The sequence below is a fragment of the Pan paniscus genome, chromosome 12, assembly GCF_029289425.2.
Source record: "Pan paniscus chromosome 12, NHGRI_mPanPan1-v2.0_pri, whole genome shotgun sequence".
Taxonomy (NCBI): domain Eukaryota; kingdom Metazoa; phylum Chordata; class Mammalia; order Primates; family Hominidae; genus Pan; species Pan paniscus.
Window position 1 is genome coordinate 52,754,735 of NC_073261.2, and position 16,101 is coordinate 52,770,835.

Below are 16,101 nucleotides of genomic sequence, written 5' to 3' on the forward strand. Positions count from 1 at the left end.
TTAAATTCTTCTAGAGAATAAAAAAGAAAAACCTCATCCCAACTCATTTTATGAGGCTTGCAGATGTATCCCTCTTTGCCAGGCAGCACCACTCACCACTCCCCTTCTGACTGGTGGCTGGCTTACTTCCCTCGTGCCTCTGAGCAGCATATTCCTATAATGATCTGGCCGTTGTTGATCCCCATTATCACTGGGGTCACACTTTGGGTTGTGTTAGGACTGACACCTCAGTAGTCAATAGATTTGGTAGCTCAAGTTACCAGCATAACAAGTTCCCTGAGAGGGAACCCCAGAGTGGGATGGTTCCCACCCAGGCAGGTGTCTGATGGAGAGGGAGGTTTTGTTTGGGTCTATGTACCTCTTACAACTACTGATTTGTATAATGAGAAATCCAATATTAAAGGCTTACCAGTGAGCCCATGAGAGTTCAGAACTCTCAGAAGGGGAATATTCTTCACACATAACCTCACCTGGTCAGACATGCAGACCTTAATGGCAACTCTGCTAGTGGTGGAAAAGAAATCTACCATCACGGCCAAAGCTAAGGAAGAGGCAGACAAAATGTAGGCTGATAACATGGGCTACCAAATCTACTTGGCTGCTGAGGTGTCAGTCCCAACAGCCGACCCAAACTGGGACTCCAGTGATAACAGGGATCATTATAGCAATATGCTACTCAGAGGCATGAGGGAAGTAAGCCAATCAGTTGGGGAAAACTCCAGGAAACAGAACAAGACCCTAATGAAAATCCATCCCCATTCCTAGAGAGATGACAAGTATGCCTCTGGGATTATCCCCCTTGGGACCATGACTGTGGACAATAAGGAGATAAGGCGTGCATAAGAAATATTACAGCTGTTACAGGTAGTACAGTTATCTAAAAGGTTAGTGGCGGTCCACTGCTGGGGACACCAGAGGGGAATTCTGAGGTTATAAAAGGAAATAACCTAGCAGACACAGCTGCTAAGAAGGCAGCATGAACAGTTCAAAGTTTGCAAATGACCCTGATCCCCAGATTTGTCACTCCACAAGTTTTGGCCCTACTACTCAGAAATTAGAAAAATCCAAATGGGAAGGGTATCTCCCACATTTGGATTTGGAAGGATGAGCTATCAATGACAAAGGAAGACTCCAGATTCCAGAAAACCTAGGCTGGGCTGTAATTAAATATGTCCATGAATCATCACATTTTGGTATCTGTTCTCACACTGCTGTAAAGAAATACTTGAGACTGGGTAATTTATAAAGGAAACAGGTTTAATGGACTCACAGTTCCGCATGGCTGGGGAGGCCTCAGGAAACTTACAATCATGGCAGAAGGCAAAGGGGAGGCAAGCTTAGGCTTTCTCACACGGCAGCGGCAGGAAGAGAGAAGAGTGAGGAGCGAAGGGGAAAGAGCCACTCATAAATCCATCAGATCTTGTGAGAATTCACTATCACGAGAACAGCATGGGAGAAACCTCCCCCATGATTCAATCATCTACACAGGTCTCTCCCTAGGCATGTGGGGATTACGGGGATTACAATTCAAGATGAGATTTGGGTGGGGACGCAAAGCCTAACCATATCAAAACCTTACACAATTGGTTGATGAGTGTAATAAAGGTACCCGATCCAAGTGGTAAAAGAGACTAAATCTCTAACAGGTGCCACAAATATGTACAAAATAATGCTCAGACCAGGCTCTCTGTGCCTCAACTAAGGGGCGGAGGCAGGCATACCAGGAGAAGAATGGCAAATAGACTTTACAGTGATGCTCCAGGCACCTGGAAACCTCATGTACCAGCTGGTTTGTGTGGACACCTTTACTGGCTGGATAGAAGCCTTACCTTGTCACACAGAAAAGGCAAATGATGCCAGAGCTTTACTTAAAGACATCCTCTTGAAGTGTGGCTTACCTTGATTGATCCAGAGTGACAATGGAGCTGCCTTCATTTCCAAAGTTAGCCAGGGGGTATTCTCTGCCTTGGAAATCAAATGGAGATTACATGCAGACTGGAGGCCCCAGTCATCTGAAAAGGACAAAGATACTAATAGAACCATAAAGGTCACTTTAGCTAAACCATGCCAGGAAACTCATGAAAGCTGGCTGAAGTACCTCTCCATCACACTAACATGAGTTCAGCTGGCACCAAAAGGGAAAGTGAGACTTAGCCCTTTTGAATTACTATATGGAAGAGCTTACCCTGGCACAATGGAACCTTTGACATGCCCTGATGGTGAGACTGAGAGGGATGTAAAACATATTGTGTATTTAGGAAAACTAACACAAGCTCTCAATCTAATATGTGAACCTGTCTTCCAGTTCCCACTGATTACAGCTTCACCTATATCAACCTTGAGACTGAGTTCACCTTAAGACTTGGAAATCTAAATCACCTCAAGACCAGCTAAATCCTCTCTGGACTGGGCCCTACCCTGTGGTGATAACCACTCATTCTTCTCTTAAATTGCAGGGACTCACACCCTGGATCTGTCATTCCTGAATGAAGCCTGCACCAGCGCCCTCAGACCAGGCTTCATTAGATCCAACTTATTCCTATGAACTGGCCTCTGATCTTAAGCTCCTCTTCCAGAGAAGGGACATAGATAAGTAAAATGTGCCCTTGCAATGCTCTCGATATATCAGGAATTTCTTCATTCTTAGAGGAATCTCTATGCTCTTTTACATTCTGTAAAAACTCTTAACTGGTGCTAAATCACCATGTAGTATATACAATGAACTTGGTCTCTCTCTACTGGTTAGTCCGTTTTATTACCATGGCCAGTGGTCTCCGGGAAGACAATACAATAGTCAGTTTTCCCCACATCACAGTGAAGGGAAATAGCCTGTTCCAATGCTGGATATGCTATAGGCACCCATGAACTTGGTCTGCCCAAGTGACAGAACTTGTGGCAATCCTCACATTTCACTTTCACCCACAGAACTGGAGCAAGCTCCCCTTCCCTGTGGTTACGCTCTTCCTGGAGAGTGGGGAAATCCCTTGCATCACCTTGACTAGCATCTCTATAGCAAATGCCACCTAGGTGTCAACCTTGCTAAATGGCTCAGCTATACAGCAAGTATGCAGAAGCTGTGCAATTCCTCCAGGGCAGACTTACTACACTGACACAGGACCAGACACAAAAGGGAGGTAACCGGTCTCCTTGAACACTACCTACCACCTGCCACCCCAATATTACTTACTGGTGTCCTGACATGAACATCACTAAAAAATATTGAGGACAGAGCAGTAAATGCAGTTCATGGTGAGGAATACCAAGCCCCAGTTTCTGGTACACCCAGGTAAACAGGCCAACACCTTATAAGAATAATGTCTCAGCTGACTGCAGGGACAGGGACCACCTGCGGGGTGGGCCTGTCTCCCTTTATGTAAAACTAATGGCACCTGGAGCCAAATAGCACAACTATTAAATGTCTTTTTTTTTTTTTTTTGAGACGGAGTCTTGCTCTGTCACCCAGGCTAGAGTGCAGAGGCGCAATCTCAGCTCACTGCAACCTCCGCCTCCTGGGTTCAAGCGATTCTCCTGTCTCAGCCTCCTGAGTAGCTGGGATTCCAGGTGCACACCACCACGCCTGGCTAATTTTTGTATTTTTAGTAGAGACGGGGTTTCACCATGTTGGCCAGGTTGGTCTCGAACTCCTGACCTCAAGTGATCTGCCTGCCTCGGCCTCCCCAAGTGCTGGGATTACAGGTATCAGCCACTGTGTACAGCTAAATATCTTTATCCCCAAATGAGTATGTGCCCCTCAGGGGGAATGTGTTCATCTGTGGGTCCCCCACAAATATCTACCCCACGCCTGTTTGCCTTGAGGTTCCTTCCCTTTACCCCACTTGACATCGCTCATCCCTGCACGGAGGACATTTGGATGGATGGACAATGTACAATTGGCCTGCGAGAGCCTCTGATATTGAGGCTGTTGAGGCGGGTCTACTACAAGTCAGGTCAAAAAGAGAAATGAGTTGGCGCTGGGCGCAGTGGCTCACGCCTGTAATCCCAGCACTTTGGGAGGCCAAAGTGGGTGGATCACGAGGTCAGGAGATCAAGACCATCCTGGCTTGATCATGGTGAAACCCCGTCTCTACTAACAATACAAAAAATTATCCGGGCATGGTGGTGGGCGCCTGTGGTCCCAGCTACTCAGAAGGCTGAAGCAGGAGAATGGCGTGATCCCGGGAGGCAGAGCTTGCAGTGAGCTGAGATCCCGCCACTGCAATCCAGACAGGGTGACAGAGCGAGACTCCAACTCAAAAAAAAAAAAAAAAAACAAAAGAGCAAGGAGTTTAATTTTGGGGGAGATGGGAGCAGCATCCAGGATGGCTGCTCTTTGGGGATTTGCTTATCATGAAACCACTGTAAAAAACTTGACTAGAAAACTTGAGTCTTTAGCATCCTCAGTTGACTCCTTGGTTACTGTGGTGCTAGGTAACAATACAGTATTAGACAATCTTTTAGTGGAACAGGGAGGAGTGTGTGCAGTTACTAATTCCTCTTGCTGTCCCTGAGTAAACACCTCAGGGGAAATAGAAGTTGACATTAAGAAGGTCTATGCCCAAGCCTCTTGGTTACATGCTTTTAATCCACAGGGCCATAGTTCTGACTATTTGGGAAGCTATCAAATGGGCAATACCAATTACTTGGTAATATTCTGCCCCTAGTAGAACTACTAACTTTATTGTTTGTACTACTGTTGTTTGGTCCCTGGATCTTAAATCTCTTGGTAAAATTTGTATCTTCCAGATTAGAAAAATTACAACTGCAGCTTCCAACAATACCAGCCTTTGCAGCCTATCTTGGGAGACCTCAAAACACATTTAGATTTAGTGTCTAGAGATTTTCACTCCCCTAATATCTCTGGACACGGCATCCCTAATCAGCATGAAGTTACAGAAGAAGGACCTCTCAAGAATGAGGAGTGACATATCTCCAGGGAAGGAAATTTGTAGGCCAACAGGGAGGGAATCCAGGGAGTATAGGAATTTTGTCAATTCAAGCAGTCAGCCTGTTTTACAGCCTCTTGCCTTGAAGCCAGTTTTATCCCAAACCCTGTGTGAAATGTGGTCACCTCGTTGGTTGGAACCAGCTCCTGAAAGACCCTGACAACTTACAGATGAACCCCAGTGAACTTTCCTCATGACCATGCTAAAGCCTGCACCTCAGGAGACCTGTAGATTCATTACCATAACATGCAACCTATGTGCTGGCACCATGACTCACTGCATCTGTGCCACTGGGAACCCTCCTCTACATGCGATGATGCACCCTCTCCCCTCTCCAACACCACATAAAGTCCTCCTGTCATTTTCTCTCAGGAAACATTGCTTTGGAGAACACTCCCAGTGCTCTCCTTACTTGTGAGAAGTAATAAAACTCCTTTGGTCAAAACCTGCATTCTCATGGAAAGTCATTTGTTCCTTGCCAGGGGTATAAATCCTGGTTTGTTTTTGTTTTGATAACATCCAGACAATGTTCCAAACAATCATTCATTTGATCATTCCAAACACTGATTGGGAACATACAAAACACATTGTGATTTACAGTTAAAAGACTGCTTTCTTCATATATTCTCTCCCCTGAAAATACTTGCACTGGTGGTCTTTGCTGGGGAGGGGCTGAAACAGAAGCTGCCCTCAGGGAAGAGGACTGACTGAGTAGGCCGGAGTCTCACCTCCAGGAGGGAAGAGGGCGGTGCTTCCCAGGTTAGGTATGATCTAGGCCTAGGATGAAGCAATTCAAAAGTGAATCCCACCACAGTTAAGAACCAGGGGCAATGATGCAGGCTCCGCTTGGGCTTCCTGCACCTGTGCAAGAACAAAAACCAAACCAAAACAAATAAGAGGCTCAAGGTCCTCCCCCACACAGGGAGGTCTGATGGCTGCAGGAGTGGCTGCACGAGGTAGTGACTCTGTGGTTTGTAGCAGGTGCTCTCAGCCCCCACAGAACTGTGCAGTGTGGGAAGCCATCCTGAGCTCTGGGGCAGAACAGACACTGAGGGAGTCCCTGGGATTGTGAGGTTGATGCCTGGATTCTTCAGCCTGCACTCAGCCAAAGGTCTCCTGGCATAGGACAAGCAGGTAGACTGCAGTTGTGAGACTCTCCACAATATGTCCCCTTCCTGCCACCTTCTGTGCGTTGACATTGCCTTGGGAACATGCCCATGGCTGGTGGCCTGGGGGAATACTGTTATAATGTGAAAGCAAGTCCATAGACTTCTGGTTTAAAGGAACCCAGTGAAGATGCTAACAAGTTCTCCTGAGGAGGTGCGCCCTGGCTGGGAATGGGAGGAGCTGGTTGGCACCTGCCACCTGGGCCTCCCAGGACCAAATCTAACTGCCCTTGGAAGGTGTCTGGATGCCACAGCCTTGGGCCTAGAGAGAATCATGCTCATCATTCCTCATCAGACTCCATCTCGCCCTGGGTTCTTTGCAGACCCAGGTTTGAGACAACAATTTGTTTCTATTCTGAATAATAATGTCTCACAAGAGGTGGAAATAGTCACATTGTTTTAGAGTTTATGTAAAGAGGGGCTTAGAGGTATTAACCCTCTCATTTTACAGGTAAATTGGCCAAAAGTGCTTCATTACCTTGCCCAGCAAGAAAGGGAAGAACTATGAGTTGACCTCATGCACCATGGGTTCTTTTCCCAGTGTCCTCTTCATGGCAGGGAGCCCAGGGGGCAGGATCTGAAAGCTCTGAACTGTGCTTGAGGGCAGGGCCTGCTCTTGGATCCAGCCTCCCAGGAAGCCTTCTCGGTGGATGACTGGCCCTTGCCAATCTTTGTACTGAACTTAGAGTGAGGCTGTTGAAAACCTTCCTCCATTACTTTGGGCCTTAGCTATAATTCCAGGCCACATGAAAAAAAAAAAAAATCCTGTTACATTCTGATCCAGTTACTGGGTTAAATGCTTTATCTCATTCATTGACTCATCTTTTTCACAAGTTGTCCTTTATGTTGTAAGTGTTGGTTTCATGTGTAATGATAAATGGTCTGAGGCTTTAATCCCAAAACCGAGTGTGGGTGGAGGAAGATCCATCAGCCAAGGCTAGTGGCCTTTCTCCCCAGCCTACACAGAGAGTCCCTGGGGGAGCTGGACTGGGGCTGAAAGGAGGCTCTGGACCCAAGACGCCTCTCCTGCTGCAGTCTCTGGGTGCACCTGGTGGGCATCTAACCAGACACCGTCTCCTCAAAGCCCACAACAGTGCTCCCACTACAGCACATTGTGTTTCTAAAGATACAGGCTACATTTCCTTCTAAGAGCCCATTTCCCTCAACTGATGCATTTAGACACCTCGGTGGAGACAATGCATATAGCTCCTTGCATCTCTCCAGATGGGAAAGAATTGTTTACTATGAGTTAATCTAAAGTTTTTATTTTCTAAAAGTATAAAAACACATACAAAAGGGACTTATTCTTGAGAAACGATCATATCATTGTAACACACAGGCCATTGGACAAGGCCACTATGCAGAAAGTATTGCTCCCAAACCATTAGGAATTTTAATCACCACTTTGTTCCAGACTCTTTAGAAGTTACTATTTCTAAAATACACATGGACAAAGAATAAGCTTTATTCAACCAGACTCACAAAAGTAAGGATTCTGCTTCTCTAGGTTCATAAAATAGAATTCCAAGGCTCTGAGGAAAATAAACTTGTGTCAGTCCCAGGGAACTTTTCTCCCCAGAAGTTGATTGGTCACTCTCTGTAGAAGAAAAGAAAGGCAGGAAAGAAGTTAGATATTACTGCCATCAGAGGCAGATGCCTCTCCTCCCTGCAGCCATGTCACCAAGGAGAATCAGTGTGGTCCTATTCAAATCTTGTTCATTTTACTCTGCTTCAGAAACTATGGTCGTCATATAAAAAATACTTCACGAAAGGTTCAGGAAAGAGGATCTGTAATCAATATCTATTATTTCTATAGAGACACAGATAATCCATCAGTTCCCACGTACAGTAGCATAAGGAAAGGCCTGGCCCTGCGATGCTGACACACCAGACAGGCGGTGTGGTGCCTGGGGCCTCCACCTGAGGCACCCGCCTGGGTTCTGGGGCCTGCTCCAGAAGCAGCTCCCATCCCACATCAGTCTGGTGACTGACAGGGTGAGAAGGAAACAACTACAGTGAAGGATATGGCCCTTCAGGCATAGGAGCCGGTCTGGTTTCTCAGAGAATTAACCGGTAACACCAACCCTGCCCCGTGAGGTTCTTGGACTTGCAGCAACGCTGACTCTACTGGGACAATGGGCAGGGCATGGTGACAAGTTGGAGGCCTCTGACCATCCAAGTGGACAACTCTTATGCTGCAGTTACACATTTTCCAGTTTAACAGTTCTAGAGGTATCTGACTCACCAATGAGGGGCATGAAATCACCACCTGGGACTCTGGAATGGAAACCTGATAATTCTGGTATTTCTACCATGATATGTCAATGAACTCCTGTGTGTGAAATTTGGTTTCACTGCAAACGAATGCATGGAAAGGGCCTTACACCGTTATGGATGGGGAGTTAAACCTGATTTGAAGTCTAATTACAGATGCCTTCTTCCAAATTTCAACACTGGTCCAGTGCATTCTAAGTTCATTCCTCAAATGCGGTTCATTCTGACTTCACACTCAACAGGCAACGTGTTTTCTCCATTTCTCTTTCCGCCAATAAACCTGATCCATCCCACTCTGGACAGAGGACCCACTGACCTTTTTATATAGCTGGGCTCGCAGCCGGTATGACTTATATTCTGATTTTCTCTTCTCTTCTTCTCTCTTTTTCTGTACTTCTGGAAGCTGCTCATAAATCCTTAGAAATGGCACCAGTGAAAGGACAGAAATCGGGGAGGTTACCAGGGTGCAGAGTCATGAGATCTCCTCTCATCATCCCTCCCTATACCTCCCACTCTCCAGGAGCTCATCCCTCTCAGAAAGGCCCTGGGCCCCGTTAGATACTCCAGCACAGAAAACCCTAGCCCGGGACTCACAATCTGGAAGGGGAGATAAATACAAACACAATAAAATCCTAATAGTGCTTACATGTGGAAAGAAGTAGGATAAAGGGGGGAAAGGAGTGAGATAAATGAAGGAGAGCTGAACTTCTACTTTCTGCTCTACATGCAAAAATGGATTGTTTCAATATAAGATAATGAACAGCATTACTATTGTGTTTGGAAACACAAGTGAAATTATGGAAAAGTACTAAAATGGTCACACCTATAAAATGTTCTAGAGGAGAAGAAACTTGGTCTGGTGGAAGGAGGTTCGGAAAGGCTCCAGAGAGGAAATTATAGGTAAGTTGGGTCTTAAGAATAGATAGGAGCGCTGGGTGCGGTGGCTGAAGCCTGTAAACCCAGCACTTTGGGAGGCTGAGGTGGGTGGATCACGAGGTCAGGAGTTCAAGAGCAGCCTGGCCAAGATGGTGAAACCCCGTCTCTACTAAAACCACAAAAAAAAAAAAAAAAAAAAAATTAGGTGGGCGTGGTGGCAGATGCCTGTAATCTCAGCTACTCAGGAGGCTGAGGCAGGAGAATCGCTTGAACCTGGGTGGCAGAGGTTGCACTGAGCCAAGATCAAGCCACTGCTGCACTACAGCTGGGTGATAAAGTGAGACTCCATCTCAAAAATAATAATAATAATAAAATAATAATGATGGATAAGAGCAGAAAGGGAACGGGGAGGACAGAAGACACTCAAGGTGGGGAAAATGAATGTTGGTAAAAATGGACTCGAGGCTTCCTGAAAAGGAGCGTAAAGGAATAGGTGGGAAACAGATGGGGGTGAGGGTGAGGTGGGCTGCAGAGGATCTTGTGGCCATGTGAAAAACATGGGATCTGTTCTAGCAGGGGTTGGGTGGCAATGATTTTAAGTTGGGAGAAACACAAATGTGCATTTGATAAATGCACTCTCATTGTAAATACATTTCCAACAAAACAACAGTTAAATAGATTATGAAGTATAATGGAATGTATATGTTACAAGTATGTTTCATGTATACCAAAGAAAAGTTTCAGAATTTTTAGAGTCATAGGAAAGGTTCACAACATAATGTTGAGTAAAATAAAGCAAGATACAAACCTGTATATGCAGTATGATTAACAATTTGAGGGGAAAAAGTGTGTGCTATGCAGGTCTCTGCAAAATTCCCACGCCTCCCACCAAAAATTCCCATCTTCCATTAGATGGAAGGATGATAAGTGATATTCATTTTCTTTTTTCTACTTTTCTCTATATTTCCTAAAGTTTTCTATAATCTGGAAAAAAATCACTAGATTCATGCAGGGCTCTGCGGGAAACACATTAGAGAAGGTGAAGGTGTCTCCTGAAGGCCACTCTGGAACAAGTGCTTCCAAATAAAAGAGCTACGTTCTTTCCTCTTGAAATCTTTCCTTCTCACGGGAATCTTTAAATATCTTTGGTAGAGATAGGTGATAACAAAAGATGAGTAACACAGGCTCCAGAGACACAAATCCTTAATAGGACACAATTGAAGGCCAAACACCAGGCTCTAACTCCAGCTGTGACCCTAACTTGCTGGGTTACTTCCCCTCTCTGGGTTGTAGTTTCCTAAATATTAAGAGTTACTAGATGATATTTAAGATTCTCAGATGGAAACAGATCACTCCCTTGAAAAGAGGCCACACAAGAAATAAACATGAATAGAAGCAACCTAATGAAAATGTACCAGTTTAAAAACAGTTTAAAAAGTCTCTCCAGAAGATGGGCACTAAATCCACTCATATATTTCTTGTCGAAAGCATTGATACATTTTAGGAGATGTCCTGGCTGTCTTCCTGTAGGCAAGCTTCCTAGTCCCTTACAGCAGGGACTGCTCTTGCTGAGGTGAGAGTATTAGTAGCTGCCCCACAACAAACCCTGTATGATTTCCCCTAATTCCATTTTGTGACTGAGTTAGAATGAAGCAGTGGTTCAAAAATATTTTAGACTTAGGGCCCCCTTCACACTCCTAAATGCTGAAGATCCCAATGTAGGTTTTATCTATTGATACTGTATCAAAAATTAAAATTAAAAATTAAGCAAAACTTTATTTTTTTATTCACTTGAAATAACAATAAGCCTGTGACAGGCTAACATAAGAAACCTGTATTTTTAATGAGAAATAAAGACTTTTTGAAAACAAAAAAATGTTAGTGAGAAGAGTGGCACTGTTTACATTTTTCAGAAAACTCTTTAATGTCTGGTTTAATGGAAGACAGCTGGACTTGTATCTGCTTCTGTATTAAGTCTGCTGTCCCAACTTGCTCTGGTTAAAGTATACATTAAAAAATCCAGCTTACATATAGATTTTCCACGTACTTGGAAACGAGAGAAGTTACTGCAATACTCTTTTCAGGTAACTCTTGATCTTCTTTGATACTACACCCAAACTTGATAAGTGATAGTTTCTTTTCTTTTCTTTTTTTTGAGACAGAGTTTCGCACTTGTTGCCCAGGCTGGTGTGCAGTGGCGCGATCTTGGCTCACTGCAACCTCTGCCTCCCAGGCTCAGGCAATTCTCCTGTCTCAGCCTCCAGAGTAGCTGGGATTACAGGTACCCACCACCATGCCCAGCTAATTTTTGTAGTTTTAGTAGAGAAGTCTTTCACCATGTTGGCCAGGCTTGAACTCCTGACCTCAAGTGATCTGCCCACCTTGGACTCCCAAAGTGTTGGGATTATAGGCGTGAGCCACTGTGCCTGGCTGACAAGTGGTAGCTTCTTAAAAATTAGTTGCAAGGTGGAATCTGAAAACATGTCATAAACTTTTCCTATTCTGTTACATAAAAATCCATCAGTCTATCTTTCATTATTTGAATGAATCTTCTATCTATTCCCTGATTTTGTAACAAAAAGCAACAATCATTTGGAAAATCCTGGTCCAGGGAGTTGTGCAGATCTTCCAAATGTTGACAAATGTATTCAGATAACATGAAAAACATCACATTTGTTAATGTCACTGCTTATCTCGTCAGAAAGGTCTAAGTACTAAGAGGTCATCAAGCCCATGGAGGTGAATACAAGTTTTCTAGATTTCTATTGTTGGCTTGAAAACTCACATTTTCTTTGGCAACAGATACTGTCAGACATTTTCCTGAAGTCACAGACCCACTTCTTCATTTTCAAGAAAATGTCTGCTACAAACACAAGTCAGAATAATTGGTTTTCTGTCAGTTACTCTTTCAAGTAAAAGTCATGTTCCATGAAAAAGGCAGCTGGTTCAGCTCATGACACAAACCATGGCATAAGTGCTTTTCCTTAAAACAGTCATCATCCTTCACGGTGCAAAGGAAGTGCTTCCTCTGTACCTCCATTTACACTGCTTCCTTGTTCTTCCATCACACTCCTGGCGGGAGGCTGTGCAGGATACAATGCCTACTAGACTACTACAGTTTGGTGCCACTGTCTTGAATAGTGGTAAGACACCAATGGTTTTACTCCTCCCCATTTCTCTTGCATCATCAGTGCAAATAGCCAACACAGCAAAAAAGGCACAGAACATCCTGGTGTCATTCTGAAATTAGTTTTGACCTTGCAAATTGCCTGAAAGGGTCTCAGCAACTTCCAGGACTCCACAGACCACTCTCTGAGAACCACTGGACTAAAGCATCCAAAGCATCCCTTTGGATTGCCTATAAGGGCTGACTAGATAGAATAAAAACAAGATTTCAAGAGGAATGCTTAAAGTCCATGAGATAAATTATTTTAAAGTACCATTACTTCAGAAGCATTATGCCAACTAAGAAACTATTCTTATTAAAGCAAGTGTCCAATGAATGCCTAAAAAAGTCAACCTTAACTTATTCTCTGGCATTCTCATGATCAATATATGAATATCTGAAATGAATTAATTTTTAAAAATTGTATTTATTATTTTTTGAATACAGAGTCTCAGTCTGTTACCCAGGCCGGAGCGTAATGGTGTGATCACAGCTCACTGCAGTCTCAAATTCCTGGGCTTAAGAGATTCTCTCACCTAAGACTCCTGAGTAGGTAGGATTACAGAAATGTACCACCACATTCAACACTCAAATGAATTAATTAACGAGTAGCTAATGTTCGTTCATCATGGCACAAAATTCAAAAATTATAAAAAGTCAAAAAATCTACTGTTATCCTTTCCAAAGGCAATCAGTATTACTAGTTTTTTCTGTCTTCCAGAAATATTCTATGCATATAAAAGTACACACATCTACATAGGCACGAATACTTATTTTTAAAGACCACAAATGGAAACAGTGTTCAGATGCTTCGAAAATTTAATCTTTTAAAAAAGTTTAACTTACTGTGTTCTGGAGAACACTGTTCTTTCTCACCCTATGGGATCAATTCCTAGAAATGGGATTGCTAGAATAAAAGATGTGGCCCAAATACATATTTAATTTTATTTCAAAATAATCTTTTTTTAAAATTTTTTTGAGATGGAGTCTCGTTCTGTCGCCCAGACTGGAGTACAGTGGTGCCATCTAAGCTCACTGCAACCTCTGCCTCCCAGGTTCAAGAGATCCTCCCGGCTCAGCCTACTGAGTAGCTGGGATTACAGGCGTGCGCCTCCACACCCAGCTAATTTTTGTATTTTGAGTAGAGATGGAGTTTCACCATGTTGGCCAGGCTGGTCTCGAACTCCTAACCTCATGTGATCTGCGCACCTCGGCCTCCCTAAGTGCTGGGATTACAGGCATGAGCCACCGTACCTGGCCTAAAATATTCTTTATTTACATTTAGGTTTCTAATAAAGAGGAGCCTAAGACATGTAAATTAGTGAGGAGTTTTTCATCTTTTGCATATGAGTCATTCATACCATGATGTGCTTTTTTTTTTTCAGTGCCGTAAGTGAGAAATGACTCTCACAACTTTCTCATAATGTTTAAACTTGAGTATAATACACGTTTATTCTGGGTGCAAGCCAGAGCTCCCGACCACTTGGTGGCCTGGTTTACACTTGTATACGTACTCTTGTTTTCTTGGTCTTACCGTTTGGACCTCTGAATCATTTCCTTCTTGCTGATAGGCTTGTTCTTCTGGATAGCCAGGAAGACTAGGCAAGAGAAGAAAGGGTTTTCAGTGGACAGTGACTTAACCCAGAGGGTGTGGTGCAAGAGCTGGGAGAGGGAGCTGCTAGGACTTGGTGCCCCTACCCTGAGCTGGCAAGACTGAGTGGGGAGCAATGACCAAGGCAAGCCAGTGTTAGACTAGGGTAACAGGGACAGCAGCCTAAGGCCCTAAGGACCTAACACTCTGTAGCAAAGACTAGGCTTTGAATTAAAAATCTGGCCAGTTTCTAAAGCTGGATAAAAGAATTAGGTAGTGCTTTGTAGTTTTCACAGCTTTCATTATTTTATCAAGATCTGCTTATCATAATTGTTAAGAATGCAGACTCCAGAGGAGCACACCTGGGTTCAAATCTTAGCTTTTACTTGCTAGGTATGTCATCTTGGGAGAGGTACTTAATCTCCCTTTGATTCAGTTTTCTCACTATAAAGTAGATATATTAATAGTACCTACTGAGAGTGCTGTAAGCGCTAATGTGAACAGTGCCTGGGCAAGATGTAAGGACTATGTGTTTATTATTATTATTATTATTACCATCCTAAGAGGTACGCATGCCTGGAATCAGCCCCATCTTTTCAGGAAAAATCAATATACTTTTGGAACTTGCTCACAGACACAGAGCTGGTTTACGATGCAGTGACAGGGCTTAGAGTAACTGGGCTTACTTGGATCATGAATGTGCTGACGGCTAAGTTGGGGAGGTTCTGTTAGCTAAGAAGGTTTGAGTCTTGGCAAGCAAAACGTCACTGTCTGCCCAGGTAACTGGCCTGGGCTGGCCTTTAGCAGGCCTCTGCAGCACAGCAGCAGACCTTGCCTTCTCTATTCCACTCACAGGAAAGTGAACGGGCAGGGCGTACCTCTCTTGGGCAGCGGGCACATGCGATTCTGGTGGCCCTGCCGTTCCCTGTCAATGTTGAATAGTGCATCCCGCTCCGTCTGTAACATGCTCTGCAGCTTCCTCTCCTGGACTATTAACTTCAGGCGCTTTATCCGCTCCCCAGAGCGGGAGATGAAGTCAGGTCTGTGAAACTGAAGCGATTCCTAAAAGAAAAAAAAAAGAGAAAATGCCCAGCCTCAGATTAATGATGCAATCTACTCTCCATATGGCTGGAAACACACCACCTGCCCAAGAGGTTTGGGGAAGTCTGATTCAAATGCCGAGAAAATATCTAGCGTTGAAGAATCCTCTGACATCTTTCTATGGGGGAGAGCTGCAGCTTGGAACCCGCAGGGATCAAAGACATGCCTTCAGCATAGGCCAGGAACTAAGACTATGGCGATTACAACTCTTTGAAATGTCAATGCAATACAGCTCTTCCCATAGTGCTATTTTAAAGATCTATTCAGACAAATACATCATTAATAACATTTCCTTTATCCCCCAAGGGACACATCAGAAGAGACTTGGTTTCCTTTAAATCCGACATGCAGCAGAAATAGGAGCTACGGACATGGAGGAACACACATGAGGCTGCACAAGCGTCAGGCCTCCGGGCCCTCCACACACAGGGACCCACAGGCCCAATAAGCAGAGATGCAAATCCTCCCTCCTGTGGCCTTGTCCCCAGATCCCGACGGTGATGCATCATCTATGGTTAGGAGTAAGGCAGCCTTTGACAGATGATGAGAAACCCAACCCTTGTGTGTGAAAACAGGTGAACTGCGGAGGTGCTGGAAAAGAGCGTCTCAGGCCTACACCTCAGCTCGCCAAGTCACAGAGCCAGCTTCTCTGCGCCTTACCCTTCTTCTCCCTACACGTAGCATTAAAGTTAAGTCAACGTCACTGCACCTGAAGGGTTGCTCTCACAAATGGCTTCAGTAGGTCTCTGCCAGCCTCTCTGCCTGGGCCTGCCAGGGAGCCCCGACCGTCCAGGTGCTGCCCCTGACAGTTCTGCTCCCGCAGTGGCTCCCTCCAGGGTCTGGTCTTGGTTATTGGTTCAAACCAGGAGATGCCAGGGCCACAAGTGTTAGGCACGTTTTCCTTCTTTGATCTAGACTCCACATTTTCCACAGGAACAAACCAGGAAACTCCTACAGGAAACAGTTTTAGAAGGAAAACAGATT

General features: G+C 44.4%; 1 protein-coding gene across 1 annotated transcript in view; it reads right to left on the reverse strand.

Annotated features, from left to right (window-relative positions):
* Positions 1 to 7,552: 7,552 nt before the first annotated feature.
* The window catches only part of ALMS1 (ALMS1 centrosome and basal body associated protein), a gene marked incomplete at its 5' end in the record, with an annotated part of 232,273 nt that continues 223,724 nt past the window's right edge, over positions 7,553 to 16,101 (reverse strand). The window contains 5 exons of the mRNA XM_034953388.2: positions 7,553 to 7,706; positions 8,700 to 8,799; positions 13,960 to 14,023; positions 14,895 to 15,078; positions 15,827 to 16,068. Of these exons, the coding sequence (XP_034809279.2) occupies positions 7,662 to 7,706; positions 8,700 to 8,799; positions 13,960 to 14,023; positions 14,895 to 15,078; positions 15,827 to 16,068 (635 nt within the window). The remainder of the gene's footprint in view (positions 7,707 to 8,699; positions 8,800 to 13,959; positions 14,024 to 14,894; positions 15,079 to 15,826; positions 16,069 to 16,101) is intronic.